This window comes from Salvelinus fontinalis, chromosome 16 (genome assembly GCF_029448725.1).
Source record: "Salvelinus fontinalis isolate EN_2023a chromosome 16, ASM2944872v1, whole genome shotgun sequence".
Classification (NCBI taxonomy): domain Eukaryota; kingdom Metazoa; phylum Chordata; class Actinopteri; order Salmoniformes; family Salmonidae; genus Salvelinus; species Salvelinus fontinalis.
In genome coordinates this window covers 27861421-27879274 of record NC_074680.1, presented here as the reverse complement: position 1 = coordinate 27879274, position 17854 = coordinate 27861421, and the positions used below count along the sequence as shown (strand labels likewise).

The following is a 17854-nucleotide window of genomic DNA, read 5'->3' as shown; positions in this document are numbered from 1 at the left end:
TCTGAATACTTGTGTTAATTAATATGATATCCGTTTATTCTTTATTAAAAAAATTACAATAAACTGTTTTTGCTTTTTCATTATGGGGTATTGTGTGTAGATTGATGAGGGGAGAAAAATATTTTAGAATAAGGCTGTAACGTAACAATATGTGGAAAAAGTAAAGGGATCTGAATACTTTCTGAATGTACTGTATCTAATAGGAAGGATTTTTAGATAAGGTCTTCCAATATTAGTGCTGTACCCTCTAAACGCAATCACATAATGTTGGGGTCCATCCTTTTAAACACTGCTTTATATCCGTCGTTTTCTCAACATCTTTTACAAAATATGTATATTGTTCTGTTTGTTCCGATGTCTTGTTCTCTGGTGTTGTGAACTATTCGCCATTTAATCCACACCCACCTAGACGTGTAGCACCACCCACCTGGCGAAATGCTGCCGAAGATGGTGGATAAATGAAGATAGGTAAACTCAGGCCGTTTACCATTGGGAAAAAATTGTCCGTTTCGGTCTATTTAAGGGGGTGGCTCTCCCATAGATACCAATGTGATTAACTTGTGTGCTTTAACCATTTGTACATTGTAACAACACTGTATATATTTAATATGACACTCGTAATGTCTTTATTGTTTTGAAACTTCTGTTGGGTAATGTTTACTGTTAATTCGTTTTGTTTGTTTCACTTTTGTGTATTGTCTACCTCATTTGCTTTGGCAATGTTAACACATGTTTCCCATGCCAATAAAGCCCCTTGAATTGAATTGAAATTGAATATAGCAGCTGGGTCTGGTCTACTGCTGCATTCAAATCAACTGGGAACTCGGTCTTCTCCGACTTCAGTGCGTTCAAGACAACTGGAAACTCGGAAATAAACTAGTTCCGACGGGAAAATATTTGGAACAGTCATCCAACTCCGAATTCCAAGTCGGGGTATCAATGGCAAGATGATTTGACCAAGTTCCCCCCTCCCAGTTGTTGTGGAAGCACCATTAATGTTTGCTTTGGAATTACAAATGCATCTTAGAGTGTGTGTGAACTGTGCCTGGTATTACGCTCGTGCGCTGAATAAGTTAGCTGACTCGCGCCCACTGACGTGGCGGGAAAGTTATAAACGAGTGCTTCTTTGAGGTTAACAAACTGTGACGTGTCCTACATTTATTAGAATTTCTCTAAATTTCTCTGCCGAATCACCATTAAAACTCTTTAAATGCTTCGAAGTAGCACAGAGGAGTTGACACCTGGCAACACCACGGACTCTGGAAGAAGCTCCGTGCTGTCACCTTTGGATCATCGAGGCGGACAAAGTGGGCCTGTGTCACTCGGTCGTGGATCAACATCTGCAGGGCTGCTCACAAGAGGTAGGCCTACAGAAACGATTGAACGTTAGATATGTAAACAAGCATGCTAGATAGCAAAGCTAACGATTCTGATGAAATGGAAATCATGTTGGCAAAGTTGAGGACTGCTAAATTCTCTAAATAAGGCTTATACACATGTTCATATGTTTTATTATCTAGGCTACAAAGCACTTAGCCAGACAGGCTTATTTAGATTGAGTTGTAGTCTACAAGTTGATGGCCTCTTTCTTTGACTGGTCAAGTGATTCACAGCTTCAGAGGGGGAAGGACAAGTTCATCTGTCCCACCATCCAGTGGCTCCTCATTCTGTGGGACCCCCAGACTCATGGGGGGGACCCCCAGACTTGGGAGGACCCCAGGCTTAGCTGGGGCTTTAGGCATACAACCTGCATGGACGCCACAGACTGAACCCTCTGGTAAAGCAATACAGACACACGCAACTGAGTTGTTTTTCGCTGGGCTGTCTCAGTTTGAGAGATGAATTATTCCGCTCTCTCCATCCCTGCAGTGACCACTAGCTGCTCCTCTGTGACATCAGCCACTGCTGCCTCTGTGATTGTGGCGGTGGTAGAAGGGCGTGGGTTGGCCAGGGGGGAGATTGGCATGGCCAGTATCAACCTGAAATGCCCAGAGCTGGTCCTCTATCAGTTTGCAGACACTGGGACCTATGCCAAGGTAGAACATAATAAACAAACAGGCTGAATTGGTTTACTGTCGTCAGTATCTCAGAACAGGGAGAGACAGGCAAATCCATCTCCATGCAGCCTAGCTAAGTGCATGGTTATCTCAGTGTACTAAAGGAGTGTTAAACTTGTCTCTGATCCACTACCAGGTTATCACCAAGCTTCACATCCTGGTGCCACTCGAGATATTAATGCCAGACACTGCCAGTGAGAAAGGCAAAGGGACCAAGCTATACAGCCTAATCACAGAAAACTTTCAGGTACTGAGTAAAGGTGGTCTGTCTATACTGCTGAAGTGAGACTTTTGTCTTATGTGTTATTTGTTGCCTAACCTTCTTTACGTTTCAGTCAGTAGCTTTCACTGCAATCCAGAGAAAGTACTTCAATGAGAGAAAAGGGCTGGAATACATCCAGCAACTGTCTGCACCAGAGTACAGCACTGTTATTATGGAGGTGCAAGTTAAGTATGTCACTGGGCTCAGAGAGCACAACAATAATAGTCTGTCACTTCATAATAATCAATCAGGCAGAATAACCTGTCCAGTAAACTGTGTTCATCCCCAGATACTATTGCCTGGCAGCTGCGGCTGCTTTACTGAAATACTTTGAGTTCATTCAGAACTCCATCTATGCACCAAAGTCACTGAAAGTAAGCTTCAAAGGGAGTGAGCATACTGCCATGGTTGACTCAGCGTCTGCCACTAACCTGGAGCTGGTTGTCAACAACAGGGACCACAGGTATGGTGGCGTGGCAGAAGGATGTGAAACCGTCTCACTTATCAGTATTTCAAACATGGTCACTACATCAAGAGAGTATGTGACGTCTAGTGTGTGTGTACATTTGTGTGTGTGCAGGAGTGAACATACCCTGTTAGGGGTGCTGAACTACACCAAAACCCCTGGTGGGGGAAGGAGGCTGCGCTCTAACATTCTAGAGCCCTTGCTGGATGTCGATACCATAAACATACGTCTAGACACAATTCAAGAGCTGTTACAGGATGAGGAGCTCTTCTTTGGCTTAAAGAACGGTTAGTAACAGCTACTAACTGCATTACCTCATATTACAGTGATAGGTTTTCAATATTGATTGACAGTGCTGTACAGATTAGTGTGAACTGGTGTATTTCCTTTGCTCATTTCTACTGTGACTGCAGCCATTGGACATTTTCTGGATATAGACCAACTGCTCTCTGTTCTTGTCCAGATCCCCAAGCAGGAAACGGTACATATAGATTTTTTTTATATGGTTTCCTGAAGATAAAAGAGTTGTCAGAGCCATAATGATGGAACAGCGAGAGGAATGTTAGAATCTGTCAATTTTCCTCTCAATGAAGGTTCAAGTTGCAGAGTCAAAGATTACACATGTGATTCAGCTGAAGCATACTCTGGAGTTGGTACCACCACTGAGGGTAAGTGCTCGGTGTCCTTATAATATATTCAAAATCATTACTGTTGTTGTACCATGTGCCTTTTTATTACCAGTATTGTGTAAACAGATGGTGCTGAAGAACTGTAACACTGCTCTGCTGAAGGCTTACAGCAGCTCACTGGAAGACAACAGGTACATAATCACTAAAGGGATTGGGTTTTCCATTAACAAGCCTCTAGGTAGAACACCTCTCAGGCATATTGTCTCCATTGATCATGTTATGTTCTCAGGTTTGACATGATCCTGGAGCAGATCAAGTCAGTGATTAATGATGACACCAGCTACATGAAGGGGAGCCTCAACATGCGCACACAGAAGTGCTACGCTGTGCGCCCCAACATCAACGAGTTCCTGGACATCGCCCGGCGAGCCTACACTGAGATTGTGGATGACATTGCAGGTGTTCACTAGATGGTTATGATGTTTTAAAGGGATATGCAAATGTATAATCTCTTATCGTATTATCCCTAATTAATTTCAAACACTCTGTGTTATGTGTAGCCTACAGTCAGTCTTTCTTGGTGGGAATTACATAATGACCCATGTTGATGCACAGGGCTGGTTGACCAGGTGGGGGAGAAGTATGGCTTGCCAATACGCACCAGCTTCAGCACAGCTCGAGGCTTCTTCATCCAGATGAAACTGGAGGGGGTAGCTTTACCTGATGGGGAACTCCCAGCTGACTTTATCAAGGTAATAACTTATTTGATGAACACCTCTGTACCTGGCAATGCTGGACTGTGGCAATGGTGAATGGATGATACAGAGCTTTAAGTGAGAGAAACCCATTACAAAGTGTCATATAGCTTCATGTTCATGGTTTAAAATGGCTGTACCTGTCAGAATTGCTTTGGCTCTATATTACACTAAAACTTGTTCGGTATTTTCCATAGTAATATATTTTCATATTCTTGCTGTGTTTTATTCACACTTTCCTCAGGTGACGAAGCACAAGAACAACTACAGCTTCACCACAGCAGACCTGATGAAGATGAATGATCGCTGTGATGAGGCCCTGAGGGAAATATTTCACATGTCCTATGTGTGAGTAAAGAGCAGCTTCAGTCTCACAATTATCAGGCTACATTTTCAGTGTATAATGTGTACAGAAAAATATGTATTCTTTGCTTTGATCTGTCTGTCAAACCTACCCTTTATTTCTGTTATGATCATGTGTCATAAAATATAACTGAGGGAAGTTGGATTGACTCACTATTGTTTACCCAGTAGATGGGGCTATTGAGTTTGGTTTGGCATTGTATATCATTTTGTACTGTTTCCACCTATCTCTTTCCAGGGTGGTGTGTCAGCTGCTGAATACAGTTCATGAGCATATCCACTGTCTTTACAAACTGTCTGATGCTGTGTCCATGCTAGACATGCTTCTGTCACTAGCCAATGCATGCACCATCTCAGACTATGGTAAGTCAAGCAGGAAAGTTAAATGTAATCAATTATTAATTTCCTCCCTACATATCTGCAAAAAGTATGTGTTGCTCAAATTCATAGTTCATGCTAACCATATGATCCAGTCAGATTCAAGCTATCCCTGGAGTGGTGTGACCTCGCTCTGAGTTTAGACAGTATCTGAAGAAACCCACCCACTCATCCATCTCACATAGCAGCCAGTCATAGCAGCATGAGTAAATAGTGTGTCAGCAGCAGCACCCTCTGTTCTCCTCTATAAGTGACAAAGAGGCTGCTGTGATCTGCTCTCTATTTAACATTGGTTGCCCTGCGAGCTTAAGTTGTCTGGGCAGCAGCTCCCATAACCATGTGGGTGGTGACCAATCGCTCACAGCTGTCTGAAACAGGATCTCTGGAGGGACACGTGCTGACTGTCAGCCTTCTCTGTCTGTCATCTCACTCTCAGATTACCCTGGTCACGAAACCATTACTGTATTTGACCAGACCAATTTTTCTGCAAGACACGACTACTGTAGATGTCTGTTTCGACTGCATGCTAGAAGTGTTTTGAACTTTCTCATAAAATGTGATAAAATAACAAACCCAACTGAATGTCATCCACAGCAATTCAACACTGAGTAAAACATTTATTTTCTAACCATGTAATTATGAATTTGAATTGTGTTCTTCCTAAAGTTGTTTTCCTTCTGTGCCTGCAGTGCGTCCTGAGTTCACAGACACACTGGCCATCAAGCAGGGTCGTCACCCCATTCTGGAGCGCATCGTTGGCCAGCAGCCCGTGTCCAACAACAGCTACATCTCTGATGGGAGCAACTTTGTCATCATCACTGGGCCCAACATGAGCGGCAAGTCCACCTACCTCAAACAGGTGGCGCTGTGCCAGATCATGGCTCAGATAGGTGGGTAGAGAAACCACAAAATACATTTTAAAAGGAATGTAGTTATATAATTAACTTAATTTTCAGTGTTGTAACCATTCAACAGGCTTACTCACAGGTTACTTATATAATGAATCTGATCTAGGCTCCTTTGTCCCTGCTGAGTATGCCTCCTTCCGCATTGCTGACCAGATTTTCACCAGAATCGGGGTGGATGACGACTTTGAGACAAACTCCTCAACCTTTATGGTGGAAATGAAGGAGGTACATTTCCCATACATATTTGCCACTCAGTGGTTTTGTATGTACACTGCTCAAAAAAATAAAGGGAACACTTAAACAACACAATGTAACTCCAAGTCAATCACACTTCTGTGAAATCAAACTGTCCACTTAGGAAGCAACACTGATTGACAATAAATTTCACATGCTGTTGTGTAAATGGAATAGACAACAGGTGGAAATTATAGGCAATTAGCAAGACACCCCCAATAAAGGAGTGGTTCTGCAGGTGGTGACCACAGACCACTTCTCAGTTTCCTATGCTTCCTGGCTGATGTTTTGGTCACTTTTGAATGCTGGCGGTGCTTTCATTCTAGTGGTAGCATGAGACGGAGTCTACAACCCACACAAGTGGCTCAGGTAGTGCAGCTCATCCAGGATGGCACATCAATGCGAGCTGTGGGAAGAAGGTTTGCTGTGTCTGTCAGCGTAGTGTCCAGAGCATGGAGGCGCTACCAGGAGACAGGCCAGTACATCAGGAGACGTGGAGGAGGCCGTAGGAGGGCAACAACCCAGCAGCAGGACCGCTACCTCCGCCTTTGTGCAAGGAGGAGCAGGAGGAGCACTGCCAGAGCCCTGCAAAATGACCTCCAGCAGGCCACAAATGTGCATGTGTCTGCTCAAACGGTCAGAAACAGACTCCATGAGGGTGGTATGAGGGCCCGACGTCCACAGGTGGGGGTTGTGCTTGCAGCCCAACACCGTGCAGGACGTTTGGCATTTGCCAGAGAACACCAAGATTGGCAAATTCGCCACTGGCGCCCTGTGCTCTTCACAGATGAAGGCAGGTTCACACGCACATGTGACAGAGTCTGGAGACGCCGTGGAGAACGTTCTGCTGCCTGCAACATCCTCTAGCATGACCGGTTTGGCGGTGGGTCAGTCATGGTGTGGGGTGGCATTTCTTTGGGGGGCCGCACAGCCCTCCATGTGCTCGCCAGAGGTAGCCTGACTGCCATTAGGTACCGAGATGAGATCCTCAGACCCCTTGTGAGACCATATGCTGGTGCGGTTGGCCCTGGGTTCCTCCTAATGCAAGACAATGCTAGACCTCATGTGGCTGGAGTGTGTCAGCAGTTCCTGCAAGAGGAAGGCATTGATGCTATGGACTGGCCCGCCCGTTCCCCAGACCTGAATCCAATTGAGCACATCTGGAACATCATGTCTCGCTCCATCCACCAACGCCACGTTGCACCACAGACTGTCCAGGAGTTGGCGGATGCTTTAGTCCAGGTCTGGGAGGAGATCCCTCAGGAGACCATCCGCCACCTCATCAGGAGCATGCCCAGGCATTGTAGGGAGGTCATACAGGCACGTGGAGGCCACACACACTACTAAGGCTCATTTTGACTTGTTTTAAGGACATTCCATCAAAGTTGGATCAGCCTGTAGTGTGGTTTTCCACTTTAATTTTGAGTGTGACTCCAAATCCAGACCTCCATGGGTTGATAAATTTGATTTCCATTGATCATTTTTGTGTGATTTTGTTGTCAGCACATTCAACTATGTAAAGAAAAAAGTATTTAATAAGAATATTTCATTCATTCAGATCTAGGATGTGTTATTTTAGTGTTCCCTTTATTTTTTTGAGCAGTGTATTTTCGAAATACGGCAAAGTAATTCTGATTCATTTCTTTGTACTCCCAAGGTCTCATATTTAATCCATAATGTGAGTGATAGGTCTCTCATTATCATAGACGAGCTTGGGCGTGGTACTAGTGCTGAGGAGGGTGTCGGCATCTGTCACTCTGTCTGCGAATTCCTCCTTAGCCTCAGGGTAGGTACGGTGTGGCCAACCAGCACAGTGCCTCTCTCCTGTCTGAAACAATATATGATTAATTGGATTTTTGTGTATGAATCATGGAGGCCTTTCTTTTCTTTGACGTCCTGTTACTTGCACTGCTCAGTTCACAATCTATCATAAGATAAATGTGTGCTCAGCTGTTTACCTGCTGGTCCCAGGCGTTCACACTGTTCGCCACACACTTCCTGGAACTATGTGAGCTGGAGACATTGTACCCCAATGTGGAAAACCAGCACATGGAGGTTCAGCACACCCGCACTGGTGACACGGGTACAGAGCGTGTCATCTATACCTTCCTGCTGAGCCGTGGAAGCTCTGAGGAAAGAAACTACGGCAAGGAAATACAATCAGACACTTAACATTGTCCAATCTCAATCATTCACCTTAATTGTAAAAGGTTTACTGTAATGTTCAACTTGCAGGTCTGAGGGCTGCGGAGATGACTGCACTGCCTTCAACCATAATCCAAGAAGCAAAGGAGATTAGCTCTAAAGTCAGCCAACAGCTCTTGGTATGCTTTTCCAGTAGGCCATGCTTTTGGTATGCTCTTCCAGTATCATTATTTAGATCTAACCTACTATCCATCATCGTATTCTCTGTAGTCCCTGTTGTCTTCCTCCTACCCTAACTCAGGCCAAGCACCACAGTGATCCGGAAACGCAACGGCAGAGAGCAGTGTACCACCTGGCCACTCGGCTCCTGCAGACAGCCAGGAACTCCAGGCTGGACCCTGACAGCCTGCGCATCTATCTGAAGAGCCTGAAGAGACACTATGAAGCAGAGCTGCAGGTCATAGGAGAGCCTGTGTCCATGGAGACAGAGGAAGAATGAGTCAGATGAGGAAAGGGATGTCAAGGGGGCGATGAGATGGGGAGAGGAATTTTAAGGAAGCTTGTGGACTTATGAGTGATGCTGTTTGACTATATCTTCTATAATGATATTCATTGACGTTGTTAGATATTTGTAGTATTTGTTTTCTCAATGTTAATCTGTAATATTTAAATAAACCATTTTTATATTTTCCAAGTGTGTATTATTAACATGGAGCGGGACAACAAGGGAGGGGCCCACATTTTAAACACCCACGTTGCTTCAAAACCCCTATCAGAGAAGAAGGTCCTGCCTTTTCTATATCCTCGTCTCCAGTCCTCTCTTCGTTGAATTTTACGCTGTGTGCTGAGACATTTCGACCCGCCCCCGCGAAACAAGATACACAGGCAGCGTTGAGTTGTGCTGCTCTTGGGAACTCTCCATTTAATGTCAACATTTAGGAAACTGCGGCACTAAAACACCTCAGGGTATGTACATTGCATTTTCTCATACATTATTATTTATTTTTAAAACGAGCTAGTCACGCGAGGCTTTGCTTAGATGAAACCGTAATCTGGGCCTGGCACTAGCCCCAACGCACTACCGGAAAATCGGGACGCAAGAGCGGGTCAGATTTCAGGACAGAGGGCTGGGTGACTATATGCGAGGCCTTTTTGTTGGGATTGGCTTCTCAGGTGCTGTACTCCTGGGTTAGTAGCTGTTTTGGGAACGTTATTTGTAAACTACAAATGATTTTGTTTCCAGCATTTCACCTGTTTTAAAATATATTAACTATGTCCGTGCGTATCGAGACGTCACTCACTGACCAGACAAGTTTTACCGTAAGTGTCATGATTTGTAGCACGTTGACACAGATGGAACTGGTTAACGTAACGTTAATCACTTCATTTATTGCTGGCTGGCTAGCTAGTTTACCTTGGACAGCAAACTACTTAGCTAGCTGAACGTCCTGACCCAAAAAGATGGCGTACTTCGTTTGTGGCTAAAGTAAGGTAGGCTTCATTGGAAAAGCCGGAGTGGTTAGCTATCCATTAACTACCCACAAACATGTGAGCCCCTAGTCAAATAATGACAGTACGGCTTAGTAACTAGTTAGTTGGTATCCAAAGCAAGGCCTTACCAAAGCCCTCCCGTCAGTACCGTGTCCACCATTCAGATGTAACGTTACGTTGCTATCAAGTTACACTGAACAAATATATAAACGCAACATGTAAAGTTTTGGTCCCTTGTTTCATGAGTTGAAACATAAGAACCCAGAAATGTTCCAAACGCACAAAAAGTTACTTTCTCTCAAATGTGCTAAAATTAGTTTGCATTTCTTCTTTGCCAAGATGTGATCCACCGGACAGGTGTGACATATCAAGGTGATTTAAATGGCATGATCACTACACAGGTGCACCTTGTGTTGGGGACAAAAGGCCACTAAAATATGCGGTTTTGTCACTCAACACAATGCCACATATCTCAGGTTTTGAGGGTGTGCTCAACTGGCATTCTGACTGCCTGGAATGTCCACCAGAGCTGTTGCCAAGGAATTTAATGTTAATTTCTCTACCATAAGCTCTCTCCAACGTCATTTTATTTACATTGTCACTATTTCTAACCAGCCTCATAAACGCAGACCACATGTATGGCATTGGGCGAGCGGTTTGCTAATGTCAATGCTGTGAATCGAGTATCCCATGGTGTGGGTATGGGCAGGCAAAAGCTACAGACAACAAACATAATTGCATTTTATCAATGGCAATTTGAATGCACAGAGATACCGTGAAGTGATCCTGAGGCCTATTCATGCCATTCATCGCTGCCACCACCTCATGTTTCAGCATGATAATGCACGGCCCCACGTCGCATGGAAGCTGAAAATGTCCCAGTTCTTCCATGACCTGCATATTTACCAGACATGTCACCCATTGAGCATGTTTGGGATGCTCTGGATCAACGTGTGCGACAGCATGTTCCTGCCAATATCCAGCAACTTCGCACGCTATTGAAGAGTGGGACAACACTCCACAGGCCACAATCAACCGCCTGATCAACTCTATGCGAAGATGTCGTGCTGCATGAGGCAAATGGTGTTAACACCAGATACTAACTGGTTTACTGATTCATGCTCCTACCTTTTTTGCACAATAGTATTCCCAGTCAAATGAAATCCATAGATTGGGGCCTAATTCATTTATTTAAATTGACTTATTTCCTTATGAACTGTTGCTCAGTAAAATCTTTAATTGTTGCATTTATGTTTTTGTTAAGTACAGATAATACATTCGCATTATGGTTTGTAAGATAATAGCAGAACAATATCTAACCACAAGTGCTGCTTGCAAACTTACGTGCAAGGACATGGAAGGCATGCTAGCAGAGACTGAACATTTCATCACCTTGAAACAGAACTGATTAGCCTAGGGGCTAGGCCTTATGCAATACTAGCTAGGGGAGTTTTGCTTAGAACAGAGCCTGTTCTCATATTAAGCATGGCCCAAAACACCCATTGTAGGCAGTTTTGTGGGTAAAGGAAATTACTACTTTATCTGTAGAATCGTTTCATTAGCTAGCTGGTTACATTCACATCATTACACTGTTTTAATGGGTGGAGGGATGACTGTTTTGAATTGTCCCAGTCATCTGCACCTAAATAGTTGTTAGGCTTATCATGTGATCTCTAATTGTCTAATAAAATTATTGTTGTGAACCTCACATCAGTGTGCATTTCTCTCCCACCATCTGTAGCTGTTGTGAAGAATGAGTGATCCTTGAGGTTTGTGTTTAACTAGCTAGGCTACTCCAGTATTTTGAAGATGATCTCTACTTGTCATGTCTAACATTTTAACTGGATAAAGTCCCCCAAGTGCTCTTATTCATTACGCAGCGACTTGTGTTGACAGGGGCCATCTACATAATCTGTATTGCATGACATTTGGTAAATGCTGTCCTTATGTTGCAGCCATATAAGCTATTTTTGCAGTAGGCGATATACGTCCTGACCCCTGTTCCTTTTCCTTACTTTAGGGCTGTAATTATTAGTCCAAAGAAGTTTTGCAACTAAAACATTAGTTTCTATTGGACAAATTCAGTTAGGTTCTTCCCTGTTTGCCACCGTTTAAGAAACGTTTTGCAACAGATTCGGCGTAATTAATACACCCCAGTAATGATTGGTCAGTTAGGACTGTGTGTGTGTGTGAATGGCAGCCTTCTCTTGTGAGTCTTATTCCAGATATGGCTTGAAGGGGTGGTGGTTCTATTTGTTGGCACCCACAGGGCTGACTGCTGAGATACCTTATCAGGAGCTGCAGTAAACCTCATGGCTTAACCTGGATACTGAGGGATGTAATGGCTGGTTCTTATCAATGTCACCCTCAGTATCTCTGTCTGTTGGGATTATTTGCAAGACTTAAATTATGCATGTTTTGGCCTGTTCAAGACTATATCCTACTGAAACATTAGCAGACTAAAAATACGTTTAATGCTGTTATTTCTAAACACGGTATTACTGACACATTACAGATACAGCTCAGGTGTAGTGTGCCCTTAAAGGCTGGTTTGTCATGTTCTGTTTTCTCTCCTTGAGGACTGATAGTTTATAAAGGGTTCCTGACACAGAGGCCACCATGTCTGTCCCTGCCAAAGCAGGAGCTCCAGCTAGCCAGTGGCTGGATTCCGGAGAGCCAATGGCCCGAGAGGGCTTTGTCGTCCGGGCTCATTTCCATGCTGGGACATGGCTCCTGTTGTACTGGGAAACTTTTTCACCCTCCAGTCTAAAGCATAGCTAGGGCTGAAAGCAAGCAGGCAAGCATGATGCGATTTACCCCACCCATCCTGTCCACACTGCCTTAGTGTTCTTTTCTGCTTAAGAGGTGTTTACTTTCACAGCCCCAGTCGTCCCGCCTAGGGTGTTTCCTGTTACGGTGGCTGCTCCGGTTTGGCCCTGAAAGGGTTTGTGGCCCAGCCCCTTGCTAATCAGTGGTGGCTTTTGCACCTATATATATTATGGTTTCTTTGTGTGTCTGTGTGACCTTGTATTCAAAATGTGAATTCTTCCATTGAGTACATTGTCCTATGCCCAAGCATGCCCTTTTACTCCCAGCTCTTGTTATTGAGCAACTTTGGTTCATATTGTTAGCCTTGAAAGCCTCTAGTTGCTTTTACTGCTGTTATCATGATTCATGTCCAATATGGATGAAGTACTTTCAAATGAGGTATCCAATAAGCTCATTTTACTCAACAGATAAGCAAATCTCATTCAACAAAGAGATGTGGCAAAAAATCCTTGTGCCAATATTTGCTCTTCTGATCAACTAGAAACTGGCACATTAACCATTATGAGGTTAGAATAGGGGCAAATTCATGGAATTTAGACTGAACGTTTTCCAAAAACACATTTACTTGGAACAATGCAGATGTGAAGTTTGGTAACAGAATGATGATAAAATCTGACTGTGACCAAGTTTTCAAAAAGCTCTGTTAAATATCTACTCTAAATTAAGATTCAAAGATGTCTGCAGAAAGAATGGGGTGTCTGCTGTGACTTGACACCAAACAGCATGTGAAATGTATTGTCAATCAGTGTTGCTTCCTAAATGGACAGTTTGATTTCACAGAAGTGTGATTGACTTGGAGTTACATTGTCTTGTTTAAGTGTTCCCTTTATTTTTTTTGAGCAGTATATATATATACACTGCTCAAAAAAATAAAGGGAACACTAAAACAACACAATGTAACTCCAAGTCAATCACACTTCTGTGAAATCAAACTGTCCACTTAGGAAGCAACACTGATTGACAATACATTTCACATGCTGTTGTGCAAATGGAATAGACAAAAGGTGGAAATTATAGGCAATAAGTAAGACACCCCCAAAAAAGGAATGGTTCTGCAGGTGGTGACCACAGACCACTTCTCAGTTCCTATGCTTCCTGGCTGATGTTTTGGTCACTTTTGAATGCTGGCGGTGCTCTCACTCTAGTGGTAGCATGAGACGGAGTCTACAACCCACACAAGTGGCTCAGGTAGTGCAGCTCATCCAGGATGGCACATCAATGCGAGCTGTGGCAAGAAGGTTTGCTGTGTCTGTCAGCGTAGTGTCCAGAGCATGGAGGCGCTACCAGGAGACAGGCCAGTACATCAGGAGACGTGGAGGAGGCCGTAGGAGGGCAACAACCCAGCAGCAGGACCGCTACCTCCGCCTTTGTGCAAGGAGGAGCACTGCCAGAGCCCTGCAAAATGACCTCCAGCAGGCCACAAATGTGCATGTGTCAGCATATGGTCTCACAAGGGGTCTAAGGATCTCATCTCGGTACCTAATGGCAGTCAGGCTTCCTCTGGTGAGCACATGGAGGGCTGTGCGGCCCCACAAAGAAATGCCACCCCACACCATGACTGACCCACCGCCAAACCGGTCATGCTGGAGGATGTTACAGGCAGCAGAACGTTCTCCACGGCGTCTCCAGACTCTGTCACGTCTGTTACATGTGCTCATGTGCTCAGTGTGAACCTGCTTTCATCTGTGAAGAGCACAGGGCGCCAGTGGCGAATTTGCCAATCTTGGTGTTCTCTGGCAAATGCCAAACGTCCTGCACGGTGTTGGGCTGTAAGCACAACCCCCACCTGTGGACGTCGGGCCCTCATACCACCCTCATGGAGTCTGTTTCTGACCGTTTGAGCAGACACATGCACATTTGTGGCCTGCTGGAGGTCATTTTGCAAGGCGCTGGCAGTGCACCTCCTTGCACAAAGGCGGAGGTAGCGGTCCTGCTGCTGGGTTGTTGCCCTCCTACGGCCTCCTCCACGTCTCCTGATGTACTGGCCTGTCTCCTGGTAGCGCCTCCATGCTCTGGACACTACGCTGACAGACACAGCAAACCTTTTTGCCACAGCTCGCATTGATGTGCCATCCTGGATGAGCTGCACTACCTGAGCCACTTGTGTGGGTTGTAGACTCCGTCTCATGCTACCACTAGAGTGAGAGCACGGCCAGCATTCAAAAGTGACCAAAACATCAGCCAGGAAGCATAGGAACTGAGAAGTGGTCTGTGATCACCACCTGCAGAATCACTCCTTTTTTGGGGGTGTCTTGCTAATTGCCTATAATTTCCACCTTTTGTCTATTCCATTTGCACAACAGCATGTGAAATGTATTGTCAATCAGTGTTGCTTCCTAAGTGGACAGTTTGATTTCACAGAAGTGTGATTGACTTGGAGTTACATTGTGTTGTTTAAGTGTTCCCTTTATTTTTTTGAGCAGTGTGTATATATATATATACAATAAATTTCACATGCTGTTGTGCAAATGGAATAGACAAAAGGTGGAAATTATAGGCAATTAGCAAGACAACCCCAATAAAGAAGTGGTTCTGCAGGTGGTGACCACTTCTCAGTTCCTATGCTTCCTGGCTGATGTTTTGGTCACTTTTGAATGCTGGCGGTGCTTTCACTCTAGTGGTAGCATGAGACGGAGTCTACAACCCACACAAATGGCTCAGGTAGTGCAGCTCATCCAGGATGGCACATCAATGCGAGCTGTGGCAAGAAGGTTTGCTGTGTCTGTCAGCGTAGTGTCCAGAGCATGGAGGCGCTACCAGGAGACAGGCCAGTACATCAGGAGACGTGGAGGAGGCCGTAGGAGGGCAACAACCCAGCAGCAGGACCGCTACCTCCGCCTTTGTGCAAGGAGGAGCACTGCCAGAGCCCTGCAAAATGACCTCCAGCAGGCCACACATTTTTTTTTTTTTTTTTTTTTTCACCTTTATTTAACCAGGTAGGCTAGTTGAGAACAAGTTCTCATTTGCAACTGCGACCTGGCCAAGATAAAGCATAGCAGTGTGAACAGACAACAACACAGAGTTACACATGGAGTAAACAATAAACAAGTCAATAACATGGTAGAAAAAAAGAGAATCTATATACAATGTGTGCAAAAGGCATGAGGTAGGCAATAAATCGAGTAATTACAATTTAGCAGATTAACACTGGAGTGATAAATCATCAGATGATCATGTGCAAGAAGATATACTGGTGTGCAAAAGAGCAGAAAAGTAAATAAATAAAAGCAGTATGGGGGGTGAGGTAGGTAAATTGGGTGGATAGTTTAAAGATGGACTATGTACCAATTTGTAAGTCGCTCTGGATAAGAGCGTCTGCTAAATGACTTAAATGTAAATGTACAGCTGCAGCGATCGGTTAGCTGCTCGGATAGCAGATTTTTAAAGTTGTTGAGGGAGATAAAAGTCTCCAACTTCAGAGATTTTTGCAATTCGTTCCAGTCGCAGGCAGCAGAGAACTGGAAGGAAAGGCGTCCAAATGAGGTTTTGGCTTTAGGGATGATCAGTGAGATACACCTGCTGGAGCGCGTGCTACGGGTGGGTGTAGCCATCGTGACCAGTGAACTGAGATAAGGCGGCACTTTACCTAGCATAGCCTTGTAGATGACCTGGAGCCAGTGGGTCTGACGACGAACATGTAGCGAGGGCCAGCCGACTAGGGCATACAGGTCGCAGTGGTGGGTCGTATAAGGTGCTTTAGTAACAAAACGGATGGCACTGTGATAAACTGCATCCAGTTTGCTGAGTAGAGTATTGGAAGCTATTTTGTAGATGACATCGCCGAAGTCGAGGATCGGTAGGATAGTCAGTTTTACTAGGGTAAGTTTGGCGGCGTGAGTGAAGGAGGCTTTGTTGCGGAATAGAAAGCCGACTCTAGATTTGATTTTGGATTGGAGATGTTTGATATGAGTCTGGAAGGAGAGTTTGCAGTCTAGCCAGACACCTAGGTACTTATAGATGTCCACATATTCTAGGTCGGAACCGTCCAGGGTGGTGATGCTAGTCGGGCGTGCGGGTGCAGGCAGCGAACGGTTGAAAAGCATGCATTTGGTTTTACTAGCGTTTAAGAGCAGTTGGAGGCCACGGAAGGAGTGTTGTATGGCATTGAAGCTCGTTTGGAGGTTAGATAGCACAGTGTCCAAGGAAGGGCCGGAAGTATACAGAATGGTGTCGTCTGCATAGAGGTGGATCAGGGAATCGCCCGCAGCAAGAGCAACATAATTGATATATACAGAGAAAAGAGTCGGCCCGAGAATTGAACCCTGTGGTACCCCCATAGAGACTGCCAGAGGACCAGACAACATGCCCTCCGATTTGACACACTGAACTCTGTCTGCAAAGTAGTTGGTGAACCAGGCAAGGAAGTCATTAGAAAAACCGAGGCTACTGAGTCTGCCGATAAGAATACGGTGATTGACAGAGTCGAAAGCCTTGGCCAGGTCGATGAAGACGGCTGCACAGTAATGTCTTTTATCGATGGCGGTTATGACATCGTTTAGTACCTTGAGCGTGGCTGAGGTGCACCCGTGACCGGCTCGGAAACCGGATTGCACAGCGGAGAAGGTACGGTGGGATTCGAGATGGTCAGTGATCTGTTTGTTGACTTGGCTTTCGAAGACCTTAGATAGGCAGGGCAGGATGGATATAGGTCTGTAACAGTTTGGGTCCAGGGTGTCTCCCCCTTTGAAGAGGGGGATGACCGTGGCAGCTTTCCAATCTTTGGGGATCTCAGATGATACGAAGGAGAAGTTGAACAGGCTGGTAATAGGGGGTGCGTCAATGGCTGCGGACAGTTTCAGAAATAGGGGGTCCAGATTGTCAAGCCCAGCTGATTTGTATGGGTCCAGGTTTTCCAGCTCTTTCAGAACATCTGCTATCTGGATATGGGTAAAGGAGAAGCTGGGGAGGCTTGGGCGAGTAGCAGCGGGGGGGGCGGGGCTGTTGGCCAAGGTTGGAGTCGCCAGGAGGATGGCATGGCCAGCCATTGAGAAATGTTTGTTGAAGTTTTCGATTATCACAGACTTATCAGTGGTGACCGTGTTACCTAGCCTCAGTGAAGTGGGCAGCTGGGAGGAGGTGCTCTTGTTTTCCATGGACTTTACAGTATCCCAGAACTTGTGTGCATGTGTCTGCTCAAACGGTCAGAAACAGACTCCATGAGGGTGGTATGAGGGCCCGACGTCCACAGGTGGGGGTTGTGCTTACAGCCCAACACCGTGCAGGACGTTTGGCATTTGCCAGAGAACACCAAGATTGGCAAATTCGCCACTGGCGCCCTGTGCTCTTCACAGATGAAGGCAGGTTCACACGCACATGTGACAGAGTCTGGAGACGCCA

General features: G+C 45.1%; 2 protein-coding genes across 4 annotated transcripts in view; both read left to right on the top strand.

The window, feature by feature from the left end:
• Positions 1-1113: 1113 nt before the first annotated feature.
• Positions 1114-8867, top strand: msh4 (mutS homolog 4). Its single transcript, XM_055864920.1, has 20 exons — positions 1114-1361; positions 1604-1777; positions 1870-2036; positions 2194-2304; positions 2393-2508; positions 2609-2782; positions 2900-3072; positions 3199-3266; positions 3379-3453; positions 3541-3605; positions 3704-3873; positions 4030-4166; positions 4414-4517; positions 4771-4895; positions 5600-5800; positions 5925-6043; positions 7710-7838; positions 8024-8198; positions 8288-8376; positions 8499-8867. The coding sequence occupies exons 1-20, from the start codon at positions 1211-1213 to the stop codon at positions 8694-8696; spliced, it is 2721 nt and encodes a 906-aa protein (XP_055720895.1). The 5' UTR covers positions 1114-1210; the 3' UTR covers positions 8697-8867.
• A 114-nt stretch (positions 8868-8981) lies between these two features.
• LOC129812929 (kinectin-like) overlaps positions 8982-17854 on the top strand; it is a 45435-nt gene continuing 36562 nt past the window's right edge. Inside the window, exon 1 of one of the 3 annotated variants that reach the window (XM_055864917.1) lies at positions 8982-9163. The gene's annotated coding sequence lies outside the window, so the exon portion shown is untranslated. Of the gene's footprint in view, positions 9164-9221; positions 9386-17854 lie in introns of those variants that run through there. The other 2 variants (XM_055864919.1, XM_055864918.1) reach the window with 2 other exon arrangements.